This window comes from Dendrobates tinctorius, unplaced genomic scaffold (genome assembly GCF_039654945.1).
Source record: "Dendrobates tinctorius isolate UK_male_01 unplaced genomic scaffold, ASM3965494v1 ptg000107l, whole genome shotgun sequence".
Classification (NCBI taxonomy): Eukaryota; Metazoa; Chordata; class Amphibia; order Anura; family Dendrobatidae; genus Dendrobates; species Dendrobates tinctorius.
The window spans coordinates 31,428,591-31,449,397 of NW_027361775.1; the positions used below are offsets into that span (position 1 = coordinate 31,428,591).

At 43.3% G+C, this 20,807-nt stretch overlaps 1 protein-coding gene across 1 annotated transcript in view; it reads left to right on the plus strand.

Moving 5' to 3' along the window:
• Positions 1–14,411, plus strand: part of LOC141100697 (intestinal-type alkaline phosphatase-like) — a 62,196-nt gene extending 47,785 nt beyond the window's left edge. Inside the window, exons 9-11 of the mRNA XM_073589332.1 lie at positions 6,806–6,997; positions 9,393–9,509; positions 13,931–14,411. Coding sequence (XP_073445433.1) covers positions 6,806–6,997; positions 9,393–9,509; positions 13,931–14,205 — 584 coding nt within the window. The 3' untranslated portion in view covers positions 14,206–14,411. The remainder of the gene's footprint in view (positions 1–6,805; positions 6,998–9,392; positions 9,510–13,930) is intronic.
• Positions 14,412–20,807: the final 6,396 nt, after the last annotated feature.

The following is a 20,807-nucleotide window of genomic DNA, read 5'->3' on the forward strand; positions in this document are numbered from 1 at the left end:
CCCCAAGGAGGATAGCAGGCCCAGGCTAAGCCACAGAAAACCAGAGAGGTTGGTAACTAAGCGGATTGCAGACCCCTGGTCCTGTCCACACAACTAGCCGTAGCCGTGGAGCATACCTGCTATGGTCCTAGACGCCTCGGCACATCCGGAGAGCTAACTAAGCCTAAAGCAAGAAAGGGGAAATCTAAACTGCCCCAGAGCAGACCCCAAAGGAATAGATAGCCCCAAAACATTTATTGTTGGTGAGACACGATGAAAACACAAACGCAGGCAGAAAAATAGGCTGAGCAAATGATGGGGCCCACACTGACTAGACAGGACAGGAAAGGAAAGACACTGTCTGCAATCACACAAGAAACCCTGCAAAAAGTCCAGCACGTCTGATGCACAAAAAACACTGAAGTCGCACGACTTTGCCCCCACTATATCAGCACTCTGGTATATTCTGAAAGCAAAGCAAAAAGAGACCAATATAACAGGGGACAAAACAAACTGGCACAAGCAGTAACATATGGGCGGTGATTCAGCACAGCCCCAGCCGGAGCTAGCTGACCCACACAAAGCAGAGCTAGACAAAACCAGATCAAATGCAAACAGAATAGCAAATGAACCACTTAGCTGAACCATGTAGGGAAAGAGCAGGAGACATCAGACCTCAGAAGGCACAGGAAGAAAATCACAAGCAGGGATAGAGGGAGTCAGGTGTCTTAAATCCCAATCAGAAACCCCAGATCTCCAATCGTCTTCCTCATTATCAGGTGGCAAGCCTCTGTCAATCAGATCAGCTCCACTACCTCCAGTAACCACCAGAGGGAGCCCAGAAAGAGAACTCGCAACCCCTCTGTCAATCTGACCAGCTCCACTACCTTCAGTAATCACCAGAGGGAAGTCAGAGAAAGAATTCACAACAGTTAAGGTTTGGATTATGGTTATGGTTGGGATTAGGGTTAGGGTTATGGCTAGGATTAGGATTAGGGGTGTGTTGGGGTTAGGGTTGGAGTTAGAATTGGGGGTTTCCACTGTTTAGGCACATCAGGGGTTCTCCAAACGCGACATGGCGTCCGATCTTAATTTCAGCCAATTTTGTGTTGAAAAAGTAAAACGGCGCTCTCTCCCTTCCGAGCTTTGCCATGCACCCAAACAGTGGTTTACCTGCATATATGGGGTATCAGCGTGCTCAGGACAAATTGTACAACAACTTTTTCGGGTCCTATTTCTCCTGTTACCCTTGGTAAAATAAAAAAATTGGATCTAAAGTAAATTTTTTGTGAAAAAAAGTTAAATGTTCATTTTTTTAAACATTCCAAAAATTCCTGTGAAGCACCTGAAGGGTTAATAAATTTCATGAATGTGGTTTTGAGCACCCTCAGGGGTGCAGTTTTTAGAATGGTGTCACTTTTGGTATTTTGAATCATATCGACCCCTCAAAGTGACTTCAAATGTGATGTCGTACCTAAAAAAATGGTGTTAAAAAATTAGAAATCTCTGTTTAACTTTTAACCCTTATAACTTCCTAGCAAAAAAGAATGTTGGTTCCAAAATTGTGCTGATGTAAAGTACTTGTGCAAGTAAGAAGATCCAGCTTTCGAGTAGATGAATAAAATGCAAGATTTTTGTGCCCAAACCGGTAATAATGGAGGAAGATCATCTGAGGATGACTTGTGCTCGCTTCGAACAGGGTTATCCTGAGTCTAAGAACACTGAGCTGTTCGAAGCGCGCACAGGTCCTTCTCAGACGATCTTCCTCAGGTGATCTTCCTCCGGTATTACCGGTTTGGGCACAAACAGCAGTCATGATATTTTAATGGAAATTAAATAAAGTCCTGCATTTTATTCATCTTCTCGTAACCTGGATCTTCTTACTTGCACAAGCATTCCTCTTACGTCTGGCAGAGACGTGATCCGTGCTACGAGTTCCAGTGGAATTACACAGGGGTGAGCTGAATATCAAACCTTCGCCTGATGTAAAGTAAAAATGTGGGACATGTTACTTATTAAGTATTTTATGTGGCATATCTTATGATTTAAAGGCATGAAAATTCAAAGTTGGAAAATTGCAAAATTTTCACCAAATTTCTGTTTATTTTCACAAAATAAGCGCAAGTCATATCAAAGAAATTTTACCCCTATCATGAAGTACAATATGTCACAAGAAAACAATGTCAGAATCACCAGGATCCATGGAAGCGTTCCAGAGTTATTACCTCATAAAGGGACAGTAGTCAGAATTGTAAAACTTTGCCTGGTCATTAACATGCAAACCACCCTTGGGAATAAAGGGGTTAAGCTCCAGGGACAGTGGGACAGCTCCCCAAATTCGTGACAGTCCCTCTGAATCGGAAACAATTGGGAGCATTTTCTGGTTACATGCTCCTCCATAAGCAGCCATTGTATGGACAGAAGTTCTGGTCATTTTGTGAGGAAAGCTGCACTAATAAGAGAAAGTGGCCGACCTCATTATCTATATTCTTTTGCATGAATAGATTTTAATTTTATAGGGAAATGTTCTTTTTAAATTTTCAAATTTGTTTCTAAAACAAATATAGTTTACTAAAACATTTCTTTTTCAAAGCTGCCTTGATTTTGAGGTATCAGGATTGGTCCCAGGAGCCTGGAGCTCCACCTCTACCTTGGGCTTGGCACAGGAGGGTGTTTCTGGTGTCAGTATGTTATCAGTGCTGTGTGTGAAAAGGGCTGACTGAGGTATTGAAATCAGCCGGTCAGCCAGCCTCCTTCACACACAGAACTGATGAGGTGCTGACTAGAGTTGAGCGACTTTGGTCGGATCGGGTTTCATGAAACAAAATTTGTTTCAGATGAAACTGGTCTGACTAGGGCAAAAAAAGTCGGAGTTTCGTCCAAAACCCGACCCCAATGCAAGTCAATGGGGAATAAAAGTCGGCATTGAGTGGATGAATGTCATACTCTCAATGCCGACTTTTATTCCCCATTGACTTGCATTGGGGTCAGGTTTCGGACGAAACTCCGACTTTTTTTGCCCTAGTCGGACCAGTTTCATCTGAAACAAATTTTGTTTCATGAAACCCGATCCAACCAAAGTCGCTCAACTCTATTGCTGACACCAGGACCCTGCGTCTAGCAGAAGCTGAATGTGGAGCGGCTGTCACCTGGAGCGGCTGGTAGAGCTGAAGATTGTGTAACCTTTTAAATTACAAATATATTAGTAAAATGTATGCATGTACTGTATGTTAGGAATACAGATAATCATGTTGTATTAACTCTTGTTAAAAAACAAACGTTCACGATAGTTAAAACATCTGATGCAGATTGCTGAGACCTGTTCACATGAAGAAGGTGAGGGCTAGCATAGTATGCAGTTTGAGAGTGGACTTGAACATTCAGTGCAGCTTTGACGTGGTATCTCCCGCACGTAAGGGTCCACAGGAGACTAGTTACTAAATGAATCTTCAGATGAATTTAAAGTGGGAGTGCAAATGTAGATATACTGTATGTTAACTCCTGGTTTACAAAGTCTGCAGTTACTGATCTGCAGCTATTGAGAGGATTTATGGTTATATTTGCTATCTAATACCTGCAGCATATCTGGGATATCTCTGTTGTACTTTGCTTTTACAAGATAAAATAGTTGCCAAAGTACAGTAATCAGTTATAATCCCACAGGACAGACTGCACTGTTAATTATAGGACATCTACTACGTATTGCAAAACAGTAATATTGCCGTACACAGAACAATCAACCAAAAGACCTCAGGTTCCCTAAGGGAAATGTAAAATAAAGTAAAATAGTATCTATATTTTTAAAAATTTCAAAAATAAATTTGAATCACCCCTCACCCCGCTTTATCCAATTTAAAAGTAAAAGAATAAAAATAAGCCTCTGGCATTAAACTATGAGAATAACTAACCTAACCCGTACAGCAGACGCAATAAAGATAAAAAGAAAAAATCGAACTCCCACATTTGCCATATTTCAGTTGTTGCACCTCTCACAAAAAATGCAATTAGAGTGGTCAAAATGTTAAATAAAGTCCAAAATGGTAAGAATAAAAACACTAATTTGCCACGCAACAAATAAGCCTCACACAGCTCGTTCAACAGAAAAATAAGAAAGGTACTTTATTTTCACATTCCAAATTTTTTAACCACTAACATACTAATGAAAAACTATGCAAGTTTTGTACTGCCCTGTACAATCATAATACAGGGTCATATTTACCACACAAAAAACAATGTAAAAATGATACAAAAAATGTAAGATTTTTTTTTTCCCTATTTTATCCAACTTGGATTTATTTCCTTGTTTTTATTTCAATACATGGTAAAATGAATGATGTCATTCAAAATTCAAAAAACCCCCTGTCATATGTATCACATGTATGAGTAGATGGAAAAATAAAAGCGATAAAGGGGTTGTCCAGTCCAAATTGATAAGTCTGAAGTCACTTTGACTGTAGACTTATGAATCCCCCCAACACGGCGAATCCCTGTGTGCTGGGGGGGATTCACTGGTTTCTGAGTTGGGACTGGAGGGTATTTATGAACTATACACATTCCCGGGCAGTGAGAGCGGCCTTACTCCCATACACTTGTATTGAGCGAGGACACGCCCCAACTAGTGATGCGGCTGTTCAGTGGGTGTAGCTGACTAGGGGGGCACGGTTTTGCTCCATATAAGTGTATGGGAGTGAGGCCACACCCACTGGACGGGTTCTGGATGGGAGTATATATAACTCAAACATACCTTCTGGTCCCGTCTGTGAAACTGACAAATCACCGCAGTGCATGCTCTGGGGGGATTCATAAGTCTGCAGACTTATCGGTTTGGACTGGAAAACGCCTTTAAGGTTCTTGGAAGAAGGAAAGGATAAAATTAGGTTAAAGAGCAAAAAAAAAACCCTAACGTAAAGTAAAGGGGTTAAATTTCAGTAATGTAAACATTTTTATGCATATTTGTTTAGGCATTACCTGGCCTTATATTCATTGCCTCACTTGTTATATTATTTGTGGATCATTTATAAAAGAGCAATTTAACTTAAATGTAATACTATGCAGAGCAGGTTTTGGATAAATAGGCTTTTTTTTTATTGTATTTTGTTTAGCACTCATGTTCCACAATGATGAAATTGGCTATTAAATTTTGGACCTGAATTCACAAAATGCACTGTTCAAACCATGCTTGTTTATGAAATAACTGCATGCAGTCTTAGACTGCATCAGAACTGCACTGTGTGGCCTTACCTTACCCTTAATAAGGTGCGCTTAAATATGGGGCCTGTATTCACTTTTTTTTCTTTCTCTTTCTTTTTGAATTTGGTGACAGTAGAGTTCTCCGATGATGACACTGCAGTATTAACACTACATCCTTTTACTTATTGACAGGTCTGATATGACATGAAATCAGTATTATATGATACTAGCTATGAACCCGTTCTACGCCCGGGTGGCGGGCATTTTTATTGGCATATGGTCTCCCATCGTGGTATATGCTGCCCCCTCCTATCCTGATGTGCATGGCACCCCTCATCCCTATCCTGGTATGCATGGCCCCCTCACCCCCCAATCCTGGTATGCATGGCCCCCTCACCCCCCCTATCCTGGTATGCATGGTCCCCTCACCCCCCCTATCCTGGTATGCATGGTCCCCTCACCCCCCAAACCTGGTATGCATGGTCCTCTCACCCCCCTATCCTGGTATGCATGGTCATCTCACCCCCTATCCTGGTATGCATGGTCCTCTCCCTCCCCTTTCGTGGTATGCATGGTCCCCTCACCCCCTTTTCATTGTATGCATGGTCCCCTCACCATCCTTTCGTGGTATGCGTTGTCCCCTCACCCTCCTTTCGTGGTATACATGGTCCCCTCACCCCCTTTCCTGGTATGCATGGTCCCCTCACCGCCCTTTCCTGGTATGCGTGGTCCCCTCACTCCCATTTTGTGGTATGCATGGTCCCCTCACACCCCTTTCCTGGTATGCGTGGTCCCCTCACCTCCCTTTCGTGGTATGCATGGTCCCCTCACCCCCTTTCCTGGTATGCATGGTACCCTCACCCCCCTTTCCTGGTATGCATGGTACCCTCACCCCCCTTTCCTGGTATGCGTGGTCCCCTCACCTCCCTTTCGTGGTATGCGTGGTCCCCTCACCTCCCTTTCCTGGTATGCATGGTCCCTTCACCCCCCTTTTGTGGTATGCGTGGTCCCCTGATCCCCCTTTCCAGGTATGCGTGGTCCCCTCACCCCCCTTTCGTGATATGCATGGTCCCCTCTCCCCCTTTCCTGGTATGTATGGTCCCCCTCACCCCTATTAAACTACACACATACAAAAAAAAATTATACTCACCCTTCTTCTCTGTGCTCCAGCGCTGCATGTCACGTTCAGCTGGAGGCCGGGGGAGGAGTCTGGCGCCGGAGTACGCGCATGCGCATAGCGCTGTCCGGTGCCATATTGCTGAAGACACACTGCAAATGTGTCTTCAGTAAAATGGTGCCGGATCGCGCTATGCGCATGCGTGATTCTGGCCGCACTCCTGCCCCGGTCTCCGGCTGAAGAGAAGCGCCGCGGCAATGCTCCTCCCGGTCAGGTAAGTATATAAGTATGGCGCCGGACATAGCGGTATGCAGTGTGTATGCGTACCGCCATCTCCGACGCCATACACACTCCTCACCGCTGGCTGCCTCATTCTGTCTGGAGCCAGACTGCGCAGGCGCGTCACGCTTGCGCAGTCTATAAAGGCTTCGGACAGAGTGACGCTTAGCCAGTTATATTATAGATATTTTATTCATTGATTTGCGATAATGACACTATTATTCTTCTTATTATTAGCACGTGGTAGGATAGATCATGGACATCACGATGGAAAAGCCAAAATGGCACTGATGGAAGGTGTTATGTTTGATCGAGCAATAAAAAGAGCATTGGAGCTGATAGATGAAGAAGACACATTGACTGTAGTCACTGCTGACCATTCCCATGTATTCAGTTTTGGTGGCTACACCTACAGAGGAAGCAGCATCTTTGGTGAGCGTGCTCTTCTAATGTTAGAATCACCAGTTTTACTCTACAAACTTCAAGAAATTAATTGTATTCTATACTATAGTGGGTCTGGGATCCCATGGTGAAGCTGCCACATATGATTCCCACCTGCAGCCATCGCTGAGTGACGAAGGTTGAGGAAACCCTAAAATGTTAAATTTAATCTTGTGCTTATTCGCTGCCATTATGCAGTTTGCACCATGAATTTGAAGAACCCCATGCCGCAGCGCAGTCTTATGATATATGTGGCGCCCCCAGGAGTATGGTCGCCACAATGGCATTGCCTTCCTCCAGGGAGGGTGATGTCATGCTTGGAAGCAATGAAGGGTCTCTCTGACAGTTAATCATTTTACATGCAACACAGTTCCCACTCCAGGCCAGCAGAGGGAGCTCTGAACCAGGATTGGGGGAGGAGTGCGCTCTGAGGGCCAGGAGGGGAAATAGTAGTTAGTGTGAGGGCCACGTGTGTAGACATGTGGAGAGAAGCTGGAGGTTGAGCTGAGGAAAGAGAGCTCCCTCCCAGTGAGAGCGCATGATCTGGAGCCTGGTCTCCACGGTTGTATGGATACTGAAGGTCCTGCAACAGAAACCAGAGGAATAGGAAGTTGTAAATGCTCTATTCCCACCTAAGACTCGGAAGCACAACAGCGACGGGTGAGCCAAGAGAGATAGAGGGCTACAGCTGTCTGCCATACGAGGTAGTTCTAAGAGACAATAAGAAGGAGGAACTTCAGTGTAACACTGTACTGCATGTACCTCAAGCCAACGCTAGGAAGGAGACTACACAACCCATCTGATAGAGAGATTCCTGAGTTGCTTCCAGGCTAGCCTGCTCCTGTGCCATCTGTAATCAGGACCCTGGACTGCGTTTGCCAAGTAAAGGTAAAGAAACTGCACCTTGTGTCCTTGCCTCCTTCCTGTAACATCCTCCGCACTGCTACATCTCTGTGTCAAACACTGCACCCTCTTCATAAGCATTCCGCTACACTGCCCTGGGACCAACAGCTCTACCTGTGGAGGGCTACACCATCATTGCTGCACCACACCATCTGTCCCAGAGGATCTGTCTGCAGCGTCGGCTTAACACCTCCCTTGCCGAACACCACAGGTGGCGTCACGAATCACTTATAAACTTTATTCCCAACTCAACACCTTTTACACGGACGCCCAGGGCCACGGACCAAGTCACCGCTGCTGTGACAACCCCCTCTGAGAGACCGGCCGGGTACCAAGTACCCCACAGCCCTGGGAGGGTGACCCATATACATATGGCAGGAAATTAAAAGCAATTGAAAGATAATTTATGGCAGATCTTATAGAAGTTATCTTTGTAATTCTAAAGCAGTCTTCATAGAGGCCTTCAATAGGATCTTCTGTAATAAAAAAATTGGCAATATAAAGCCATATTAGCAATGTATCATAGTTTATCTATTGGCATAAGTAGTAAAATATGGCCAAGTATTATTTGCTCCAGTGGAGCAAGGAAAGGAAAAAAGAACATATTGGGTCAGGGTGACTAAAGTTGTCTAATTTTTAGGTGCATAGAAACCAACTAATATGTGGTGCAAAATTAGACTAGAAAGCATTAAAATGTGCCAAATTTATCATAAGAGTTTCATAATGGATAAAATGTTTGGTGCGTTTTTAGTCTAAATTTTTGCTCAATTTTGGGTTAAGTTGTCTCAAATCATGTCCCCTTTCTAGGGACATCTTGCCTCCTTGTCATTAAGCTATACCTCTTGTTAAAATGGTTGTCCAAGATTGGGATACAAGTCTGCACTCACTCTATGTGACTGCAGACTTGTGCACGGTGTCAAAATTCTTTGGTAACAATGTCAGGAGCAGGCGTGACCACAAGTATTCAATTTGCCTTCAAGAATTCAAATTGCGGCACACGTTTAGTCAGAATGTGGCTGGAAGTATGTAAACAGTCACATGACCACCCGCTCTCGTTACTGGCACCGGAGAATCCTGACAGTGGGCACTGTGCGCATGCTGTGAGGCTTTACGTAGAGTGACTGCAGACTTGTTCCCCAAGCCTGGACGATCTCTTTCAGTAAGGCAAAATAATGTGTCTAACTTGAGAGCGTTTTGTTGCAAAGTACACAAGAATTCTGGTGCATTCAGCTTTTAGTATATCTCCCCTAATATATTTCAACTGTAGTGCCACATTAAACTTATCTCCCATTTCAATCCTTTCAGATTTTTTACCTAAATTGAAGACTTTGTAAAATGTTAATTTAGTAATGATGTATTTATGAGTCTTAAACATTCAAGAAAACTAATAAAAGAAAATGTAATAAACTATAATACTAATGATGAATCACAGGAACAGAAACAATCAATCAAAGATAACATGTTATTTCCTGGCTGTTTGTAGGTCTCGCTCCCAAGAAAGCACTTGATAAGAAGTATTACACATCTATCTTGTATGGTAATGGTCCAGGCTTTAGTATCACCCCCGACGGACGTCCTGATATTGATACTTCTATAAGTGGTAAGAATTTATAAAAATGTTTTTAATGTTGTAGGAGCACTGTCACAAAGCTTCAGTGCAAGTTAATAAGCTGTAAAATATGATATACCTATTTAATATACTAGGCTACTTATGCTATTTCATTCTATTAAAATACTTTACAGCATAGCCAGGGCCAGTTGTAGACATAATGTGGCCCTGGTCAGAATTACATATTGGCCCCATATGTTGAAATAATATTCAAATAAAATCACATATAGCCAGTTTAGAAGGCAGTAATTCAGGGGCTTTGTGATTTATACATATATGTAGTTATCACATAATGCCACTATATGGAGACCAAATATTGTCACTATACAGTGAATAAAACAATGGAAATAGTGATCTTTACTGTGCCCACAAACAGTAATAGTGTCCCATGCAGGCCCCACACAGTGATAATGATCTTATATCCCACACAGTAATAATACCCACCGTTATACCCCATACAAATAATGCCCCCTTTATGCAACCTAGGCAGTATTATTGCAGTCTTAAAGGGGGGGGGGGTTGTTCCACGTTTAAAAGTTAACTTCTCATGATCTATGGGGGTCCAACTGGTTAGACCATCACTAGTTCCAGAACAGGGCTCCAAAAAGCACTGTCTGTTTGGAGTGGTGATAGGCATGTGCAACTCACTGAGACTGACAGACATAGGCAAGCAGTGTTCTTGAATATCTCCAGTAGTCTCATAGCCAATGGACAGAGCGGAAGTTCCCAAGCTCGATATCCCCTCCATTCAAACTGAGCTATTGAGAGCCATTTTCGTGACATCAAAAGGTGGTCCAGGTGATCAGACCATCAGCAATCAATGTATCTCCTATGCTATCCTTATGGTATGACTTATTGATTTGCTATAACCCCTTTAATAGTAATAATGACCTCCTTCTGCTCTAACACAGTATTAATGGCCCATTTTGTTTCCTCAATTCAGTAAAAAGCCCAACTTTATGTTCTCAACAAAGTAATAATATCACGTTTGTCATCTCGTAAAAATTGGATTACACCCTAATTAGGTCAAAACAGTAATTATAACTTCCATTTGTACCTTCATGCACATATTAAAACATGCACATTTTTGTTCCCTCTAATAGCTAATAGTACACCTTTTTTCCTAGACAATAACAAATCTTATTCTTACTTCACCATTGTCATATGACAAGCATAGCAGCTTATTCTGCCCTTTGAAGTCTGCAGGAAGACACACGATGAGATGCAGTGATGTCTATTTGACCACTGGATAAGCTCTTGGAATTTCTGCCAATGGCTAAGGAATAAGCTGGCCGGCACTCTTCCAAGGTTTCACTCAAAAGAAGAGAATTCAGAGTCTAGTTGGCATGTGACTGTAAATATGCATATGGATCGCCCGCCAGGGCAGTGGGGTACTCGGTACCGGGCCGGTATCTCAAAGGGAAATGTCACAGTAGCGGTGACCCGGTCTGTGGCCCTGGGCGTCCATGTAAAAGGGGTTAAGAGTGGCTGGTTAAAGTTTATAAGTGGATGATTCGTGTCGCCACCTGTGGTGTTCGGCAATGAAGGTGTTAAGCTGACGCTGCAGACAGATCTGCTGGGACAGATGGTGTGGTGCAGCAATGATGTAGCCCTCAACAGGCAGGGCTGTAGTCCCAGGGCAGAGTAGATGAAGAGGATACGTGTTGAGGAAGAGGGTGTACTTTAGTGTTTGGCACCGAGATGTAGCAGTGCTGGAGAGTTTACAGGAAGAAGTCAAGGACACAATAGGGTGCAGTTTCTTTTACCTTTACTTTGCTTGGTAAATGCAGTCCAGAATTCCAGATTCCAGATGGAACAGAGGCTGGCCGGCCTGGAAGCAACTTAGAGAGATTCCTATCAGATGGGTTGTGTAGTCTCCTTTCTAGCACTTATTTTAGGTACTTGCAGAACTGTGTTACACTGAAGTTCCACTTGCTTGTTCTCATTTAGAACTCCCTCGTATGGCTCACCCGTTGCTGTTGTGCCTCCGAGTCTTATGTGGGAACAGAGCATTTACAGCTTCCTATTCCTCTGGTGTCTGTCGCAGGACCATTAGTATACATACAACCTGGGAGACCGGGCTCCAGATCATGCGCTATAGCTAGAAGTGAGCTCTGAACTCTGCTCAATCTTACAGCTCCTCTCCTCACGTCCACACACGTTGCCCTCCTCACACGAACTCCTAATTTCCCCTTCCTGGCCCCCAGAGAGCAGCTCTTCCCCCAGTTTTGGTTCAGAGCTCCCTCTGCTAGCCTGGAGTAGGAACTGTGCTGTGTGTTGTGATTAACTGACAGAGAGACCCTTCATTGCTTCCAAGCATGACATCACACTCCCTAGGAGGAAGGTAATGCCACTGTGGCGACCATACTCTTGGGGGCGCCACACATATGGCATACATGTAGTCATATGACCGCCCACCTGCATGGAGAGCACAGGATGATCGTAACAATGTGTGCATCGCACAATGCCATGATTTGTCAGTCTATGAAGTGACTTCAGACCAGATAGCCCTTGTAAAACAATGTAGGGGGGCATGGACATACACTTGGGCCTTATGACTTCACAGGGCCCGAGTACAAACTTTAGAAATGCCCTCCCATGGAGAAAAAATGTACATGTATAGCACCACGTGTCCGAGTTTCCTCAGTATCCGAATACCAGGCTCACAATTCAGAATGTCAGGTGATCAGCCTGTAGACATTTTTACATATGCACTCACACATACAACACACTCACATGCACACACACCACAGACCTCACACACAAACACCACACTCACACACACTTCTCTCTACTCTCTACTGTCTGTCTGACAAAGATTGTGGACATATGCTGCTACACACAAGGCAGCAGGTACTGTGCACACACCATATCTTAATTAATTTAATACATGCTTGATACCATCTGGGCGTGAACAGTTCCATCTCTCCTAAAGCAGGATCCCTCCATACTCAATGTCATGATTCCACAAGTGAAAAATGTACAGCCTCCTCCACCATTCTCTGAGTCCTGACAGCTAAAATACCTGAGACTGGAGCAGCAGAAACACAGCTTGCAAGGTGGCCACTTGTGTATAAGGGGAGCTGGTGACAGTGGTGTTAAGGAATGTTGGCAGCGGATAATTCAGGATACACTCCAAGCGCGTGACAAAAGAGCTTCTTTATTCAGGAACAAACAGGAACAATATCTGATAAGCTTAATAGATCAGGAATAAATCATTTGTGTGTCTCTATCTGTGCATCATCTACAGCAGGCTGCTTCTCTCATACACAGACACAGGAAAACAGGAAATACAGTCACATGCTCTCCCTGTGTGAGCCTCTGGGAGTTTTTTTTTTATTTTATGAACAGCATACAAATCTAGCAACTAAACACATATAGACAAGAATGGAGTTGTTACACCAAACATATTCCAACAAGGAATCACCGCAAGTTTTATTTCGGAAGGACTAGCAACACACTGTAGTTACTTATACTTTATTTATTAGTAAAAGGAACCTCTGCAAAAAGGATTATCTGCAGCAGCATAATGATACATGTTGTTAGAGTGCTTCTAGTCCCAATCCACAGACACAGTAGGATAGCAGGGGTGTAGTCTGACAGGGTCCCTTTTGGGGATGGATGTCCTGGGCAGTTGCCCAATTTGCCCTCCCCCTTCCACTTAATGCCGGATATATGCAGATGCGCTGTTTTGACGTGCCCACCGACCGCATGGGAACACAAGTTGCATTTTGCACAGACTGCGGGCACGTCAAAACGACGCATCCGCATACATCCGCATGTCCTGTGTACCCAATGTTAAAGATAGGTACGCAGGATGCATACAGAAGTAGGTGGACCTAAACGGAAGATGTGTGGAAGTGGGCGGAGCTTCAGGGACTAAGTGCGCAGCCCTCCTCAGAGTCTCGGTACGCTAATGTGAAACCAGCCCAACACATATATGTGAGAGTGGAACAGTTATTTTTTATGGAGTTCATCCCTATAATCTAACTTTTTATTAATTTTGCCACTATCTTGCTGATCCAAGGTTCTTCTTCCTTCCCCCATCATGGCCACATCGCTTCTCTGACTAGATCATTCACCTGAGCAGCGCTGGGCAATTCCATTTTGTGGGTAAAGAATCCCAGCTCACATTGGCCAAGATTTATTTGCAAACTCAGACAAATTTTAGGGCTATAAAACAAACCTTATAGAATTTATACAAGAGAACTGAAATTCTCCCTTTGAACCAACAAAATATTTTTAGTAATGTGCTGTGTGAACGAAGTGTTGTGTTGCTGTAACCGTAATGCCTACCATGATTTTAGATAGGACCCAAAATGTCATTATGTCATTACTTTGTGTCTCTAGTTGTAATTGCAAATGCCTTATGACTCTTTTTATGATCTTTTTTTCTTTTTCTTATATTTAAGAGGGAAAAGACTATATGTCACAATCTGCAGTACCATTGGATTCAGAAACTCATGGAGGGGAAGATGTTGCAATATTTTCCAAAGGTCCAATGGCGCATCTTTTCCATGGCGTACATGAACAAACTTATATAGCTCATGTCATGGCATATGCAGCATGTTTGCCACCATACACCGAGTGCCCGCCAAAGAATAGAGCACCCTGTATCACGACAAAGGCAAGACTGGTCCTGTTATGTGCTATAGGGCTGTTATATATTCCTCAGTGGCACATGTAAAAGTAATCTTTGGAGCACTACATCTAAAGGGGGAGCAACAATCCTCTCATTATTTTATAGGATGCTGGACTGTTATCTATTCTTGATGTCACTGCAGTAAAAACTAAGAAGACACATTCTTTTTAATCTATGTACAAAATATACTGAGACAGCAGATTATTACTGTGGAACTAAATATTAAATGTTGTGCGAAGCTATGAATGTTAGGCTATGTCCACATCTCATTTTTCTACTCATCAGGGGAATAGAAAGCAAGAATTCTCCAGTGTATACCTTTCGAGTGTCTATAGTACACTATGTACTGTGTAGGTTATATACATTTTTTTATATGGCAGTCTATTGGAATTTTTTCCCTCTATATACTTTTAGCGTAAGAGAGGGCAGCCACCAGGAATTTCAGGGCCCCACACTGGCATAATTTTTGGGCCCCAGTGAGAATCCACCCAGGCTCCACCCCAGCTCTGCATCCACCCCTAAAACCTTCCACAATTCCACAGCCCACTCTTGGAGAAACTCAACTTCTGCAACATGTCCTCACCAATCACACATTAACAGTTTCCATCAAACACCATATCACATGCATAGTCATCAGCTTTTACTTTGCCCAGGTAGACTCTTTTGGCAGGGTCCTACTCTAATCTAACCTATTAAAAATGTCTTAAAATATCTTATACTCTTTTTAGGTTTATTTTTATTTATTTTTCTTTAAGGGAATGTCTCAGATACATTTTTTAAAATGACCAATAATACCACATGCAAGGGACAAATACTGTCATACCATGGCCTGGCCATATATTATCACCACAAGGTGACCAAATAAGACCACATATAAGGAACAAATACCTCCACTCTATGACCTGACCACATATTGCCACCTCATAGTGACTGAATTATACAACATACAAGAAACAAATGCTGCCACACCATGATCAGACCACATATTACCACCACATGGAATAGTAACATACTGATCGATAATAAAAAAACACATTACTAATATTATCATAAGTGCCATTATACACATGAGCTCTGTACATACTATACAGTGTACAGGTAATACAGTGACTTTATACACAGGAGCTCTGTATATAGTGTATAATGTGCATTTAATACTGTGACTCACCAGTGACATTTTACAATGGAGTTCTGTATACAGTGTCAGTGTGCAGGGATTAGCGATTACATTATACACAGGAGTTCTGGATATAGTATCAGTGTACAGGTAATATAGTAAACACCGGTGACATTATACACAGGAACTCTGCATATAGTGTCAGTGTACAGGTAATACAGTAATCAGTGGTGACATAATACACAGGGGCTCTGTATATTGTGTCAGTGTACAGGTAATACAGTGATCACTGGTGACATTATACACAGGAGCTCTGTATATAGTGTTAGTGTACACCTGTAATACAGGGATCACTAGTGACATTATACACAGCTCTTTATATAGTATACAGTGTATAGTATCAGTGTACAGGTAACACACTGACTCACTGGTGATGTCTCTAATTGAAGTACTTCATCTTTGCTTTTCTTCTTCATATAGTGCAGATCACCATCACTTCTTCCAGCCAGGATTAGTTTCTGCAGAAAATAAAATACAGTTATCTAGAGCACGGCTTCCAGAGCACATTCTCCACTTTTTCCTCAACTTTTTCACTACACAGCTGAATACAGACATGCACCAAACAATTTAGAATTAATTATTATGCAACACACCATTCCAATCATAAATTGTAATCCACCACAGTGCCCCACTAAATATAAATAGCTACTTTTCTCCACCCTCAATTCATCATTTGCTCTCCGCACCCCAACCTTCAATTCATCATTTGCTATCCCTGTCCCATCCCCAACCTCAATGCATCATCATTTATCCCCCGTTCCCAACACTAAATTCATCATCATTATTTGCTCCTCCCACACCATTTAATTCATTTTATTAAAAATAAATAGTTTTGCATACTTACCTTTCATACAATTCCCTGCAGCTCCATTTCAGGTATTCTGTCATCATCGCATAAGCGACATCATGAGCATGTCACAGAAAAGGCGGAGGGAGCTCCCCTGGGGCTGTGCTGCCATTCTGTTTTGTTGTCCTTAAAGCTCGAGAAAAGCTCCCTGCACCAAGATGTGCGCCAATGATTACAGCACACTGGCATACAACACATTATTATACTTTGGAGTCCAGTGAGCAGAAGCAAAAAAGGTGAGGCTCAGACTGGATCCAGACCCCCCCTCTTTGCTTCTGCTCACCAGGCCCCATAGACCAGTAAGTGAAGTAATGACCTGATGGCAACTCTGGAGTGAGATACAACACAGATTACCATCAGAAGTTACGTGAAATAATAATAATTTACTAAACTGTTTTTGAGCATCTGTAAAACATTTGAACTCTTATTAGAATCCATGCAAAATTTATAAGGAGTAAGCAGATAATATACAGTATGTGTACACTTATTTATAGCTACTATGTCAATGCATATATGCAATAGTGTGGTACTAAGGACAGAATGTTACATGTGGTATATCTGCTGGAAATAATGTTTTTGGTAAAATATACACAGCCAATAACAGAAAACCCTCAAAATGGTCAATGATAGGAATAATCATATACAGTCATAGCCAAAAGTTTTGGGAATGACACAAATATTAATTTTTACAAAGTCTACTGCTTCATTTTTTCTAATGGCAATTTGCATATACTCCAGAATGTTATAAAGAGTGATCAGTGGGTGTGGGTGTTGATGAGGACAGGGCTGGAGATCAATCTGTCATGATTAAGTAAGAATGACACCACTGGACACTTTAAAAGTAGGCTGGTGCTTGGCATCATTGCTTCTCTTCTGTTAACCATGGTTATCTCTAAAGAAACACGTGCAGTCATCATTGCACAGCACAAAAATGGCCGAACAGGGAAGAGTATTGCAGCTAGAAAGATTGTACCTCAGTCAACAATCTATCGCATCATCAAGAACTTCAAGGAGAGAGGTTCCCTTGTTGCCAAAAAGGCTCCAGGGCGCCCAAGAAAGACCAGCAAGCGCCAGGACCGTCTCTTAAAAGTGTTTCAGCTGCGGGATCGGGCTACCAGCAGTGCAGAGCTTGCTCAGGAATGGCAGCAGGCAGGTGTGAGAGCATCTGCACGCACTGTGAGGCGGAGACTCTTGGAGCAAGGCCTGGTCTCAAGGAGGGCAGCAAAGAAGCCACTTCTCTCCAGGAAAAACATCATGGACAGACTGATATTCTGCAAGAGGTACAGGGAGTGGACTGCTGAGGACTGAGGTAAAGTCATTTTCTCTGATGAATCCCCTTTTCGATTGTTTGGGACATCTGGAAAACGTCTTATTCGGAGAAGACCAGGTGAGCGCTACCACCAGTCTTGTCTCATGCCAACTGTCAAGCATCCTGAAACCATTCATGTGTGGGGTTGCTTCTCTACCAAGGGAATGGGCCCTCTCTCAGTCTTGCCTAAAAACACAGCCATGAATAAAGAATGGTACCAGAATGTCCTCCAAGAGCAACTTCTCCCAACCGTCCAAGAGCAGTTTGGCGATCAACAATGCCTTTTTCAACATGATGGAGCACCTTGCCATAAAGCAAAGGTGATAACTAAATGGCTCAGGGAACAAAACATAGAGATTTTGGGACCATGGCCTGGAAACTCCCCAGATCTTAATCCCATTGAGAACTTGTGGTCAATCATCAAGAGACGGGTGGACAAACAAAAACCTTCAAATTCAGACAAAATAAAAGCATTGATTTTGCAAGAATGGACTGCTATCAGTCAGGATTTGATCCAGAAGTTGATTGAGAGCATGCTAGGGAGAATTGCTGAGGTCCTGAAGAAGAAGGGTCAACACTGCAAATATTGACTTGCTGCATTAACTCATTCTAACTGTCAATATAACCTTTTGCTACTCATAATATGATTGCAATTATATTTCTGTATGTGATAAAAACATCTGACAAACACACATAAAAACCAGAGGCCAGCAGATCATGTGAAAATATAATATTTGTGTCATTCTCAAAACTTTTGACCATGACTGTATATAAAGAAAAAACTTTATTAAAACACAAGTTGGTGTGTGGTGGCAATGTAGGAGACAGGCGCACACACAAAATATATAAAAACAATAAAACAGAAGGTAACATATGCTGAGGGAAAATGGAAGCCGTAAGGTATAAATGTGTACAATCTATTTATTGGCCATATAGTCGCATACATAAGGAAAAAATCTATTCTAGCATAATAGCAAGCAAGGTACATAAATTGCCAAAGGTATGCATCAAAAATGATAGTCAGTCTAATAAAAGTCATCACCCCTTAGAGTATACATCGAATTTTATTGAAGAAACCTCCCAATGATAACAGTATAATCTCCAAAATGAATAAAAACTCAAAATGCACTGTTCCAAATTATTAGGCACAGTAGAATTTCTAAACATTTGATATGTTTTAAAGAACTGAAAATGCTCATTTGTGGAATTTGCAGCATTAGGAGGTCACATTCACTGAACAAAAGAGCTATTTAACTCCAAAACATCCTAACAGGCTAAGTTACATGTTAACATAGGAAACCTTCTTTGATATCACCTTCACAACTCTTGCTTCCATTGAACGTGTGAGTTTTTGGAGAGTTTCTACTTGGATTTCTTTGAAGTCAGAACAGCCTCCCAGAGCTGCTGTTTTGATGTGAACTGCCTCCCACACTCATAGATCTTTTGCTTGATGATACTCCAAAGGTTCTCTATAGCAAGGGTGGGGAACCTCTGGCCCGCGGGCCGCATGCGGCCCACAGTGGCCTTTCATGCGGCCCGCGGTTAGGTCCCTGGAGTCCTCAATGCTCGGGTGGCTGCTGTATCCTGTCAGCTGCCGGCCCTTTAACCCCAAAGTGCACGGGCATGCAGCGTTCATTACAAAACGCTGCCTGCCCTGCACATGATGATGATGATGATGTCGTCTGGGTGGGTGGGGTTAGCGTCTGGGTGGGTGGGACTAGCGCCCACTGCTCTCCCGTCCACATGTCCCGGAAGAGGATATGCTGCCAGAGAGTCAGCGATCTCTGTGAGTGCGTACCCCCAGCTCTGTGCCTCCCTGGGGATCTATGCCCTCCAGCTATGTGCCCCCGTGATCTCTGTGCCCCCAGCTATACTTCCACATGTGATCTGTGCCCCCCACCTATATATACCCCATGATCTGTGCCCCCAGCTATGTTTCCACATGTGATCTGTGCCCCCCACCTATATATACCCCGTGATCTGTGCCCTCCAGCTATGTTTCCACATGTGATCTGTGCCCCCCACCTGTATATACCCCATGATCTGTGCCCTCTAGCTATGTTTACACATGTGATCTGTGCTCCCCACCTATATATACCTCATGATCTGTGCCCCCATCTATGTTTCCACATGCGATCTGTGCCCCCACCTATATATACCCTGTGATCTGTGCCCTCCAGCTATGTTTCCACATGTGGTCTGTGCCCCCCACCTATATATACCCCTTGTGATCTGTGCCTTCCAGCTATGTTTCCACATGTGATCTGTGCCTCCCACCTATATATACCCCCTGTGATCTGTGCCCTCCATCTATTTGCCCCACCCAGCTGTTTCCCCATGTGATATCAATGCCCCCTGTGATCTGTGCCCTCCAGCTATGTGCCCCCCGTGATCTCTGTGCCCCCAGCTATGTGCACCCCTGTGATATCTGTGGCTCCCAGCTTTGTGCCCCATGTTATCTTTGTGCCCACCTGCTATGTACCCCCTGTGATGTTTGTGCTCCCATGTGCCCCCTGTTATCTGTTACCCAAAGCTATGTGCACCCCTGTGATCTTCGTGTCACCCCTCAGTGATCTGTCCCCCCTGGTGATCTATGAGCCTCCCCGACGATCCCTGTCCTCCCCAGTGCTATATATCCCCCCACAGCTGCTGCATTTACCCCGAAAGTGCTGTATATCCCCCGAGTACTGTATATCCTACCACCTGTGATATATATAGCACCCAGTGATGGAGAAGCAGCTCCAGCCGTCACATTAAGGGTGAGTTACCGTAATTAATTGTTAGCCTGAAAATTACCCCGGTATATTTAGTCAATGTACCCACGTATGCAGAAAATTTCTGCATGAAAACCGGACTCCTTCCCAGAAAGCGCTCGTTTTTTTTCCGCTCGTTTTTTGCGTGTTTTCCGCGAATCCCCAGTCTCATAGAAAATAGCTAGAAATGCGGATTTTTCCACAAAATTAATGAGCAGGCTGCGTTTGTTACCGTGATGCGTTTTTTTTCGTGGAAAAAAGCGCATCAATATGCACAAAAAGTGTGGAATTCATTCAAATGAATGGGATGCTTCTTTTAAGCATTGTTGCTGGTAAAAAAATGCGAAAAAACGCTTACGTGGGTACAAAGCCTCAAGGTGATCATTTTTGTGCGGCCCTCGAATGATGGTATAAATTTCCAAATGGCCCCCGGATGGAAAAAGGTTCCCCACCCCTGCTCTATAGGGTTAAGGTCAGGGGAAGATGGTGGCCACACCATGAGTTTATCTCCTTTTATGCCCATAGCAGCCAATGACTCAGAGGTATTCTTTGCAGCATGAG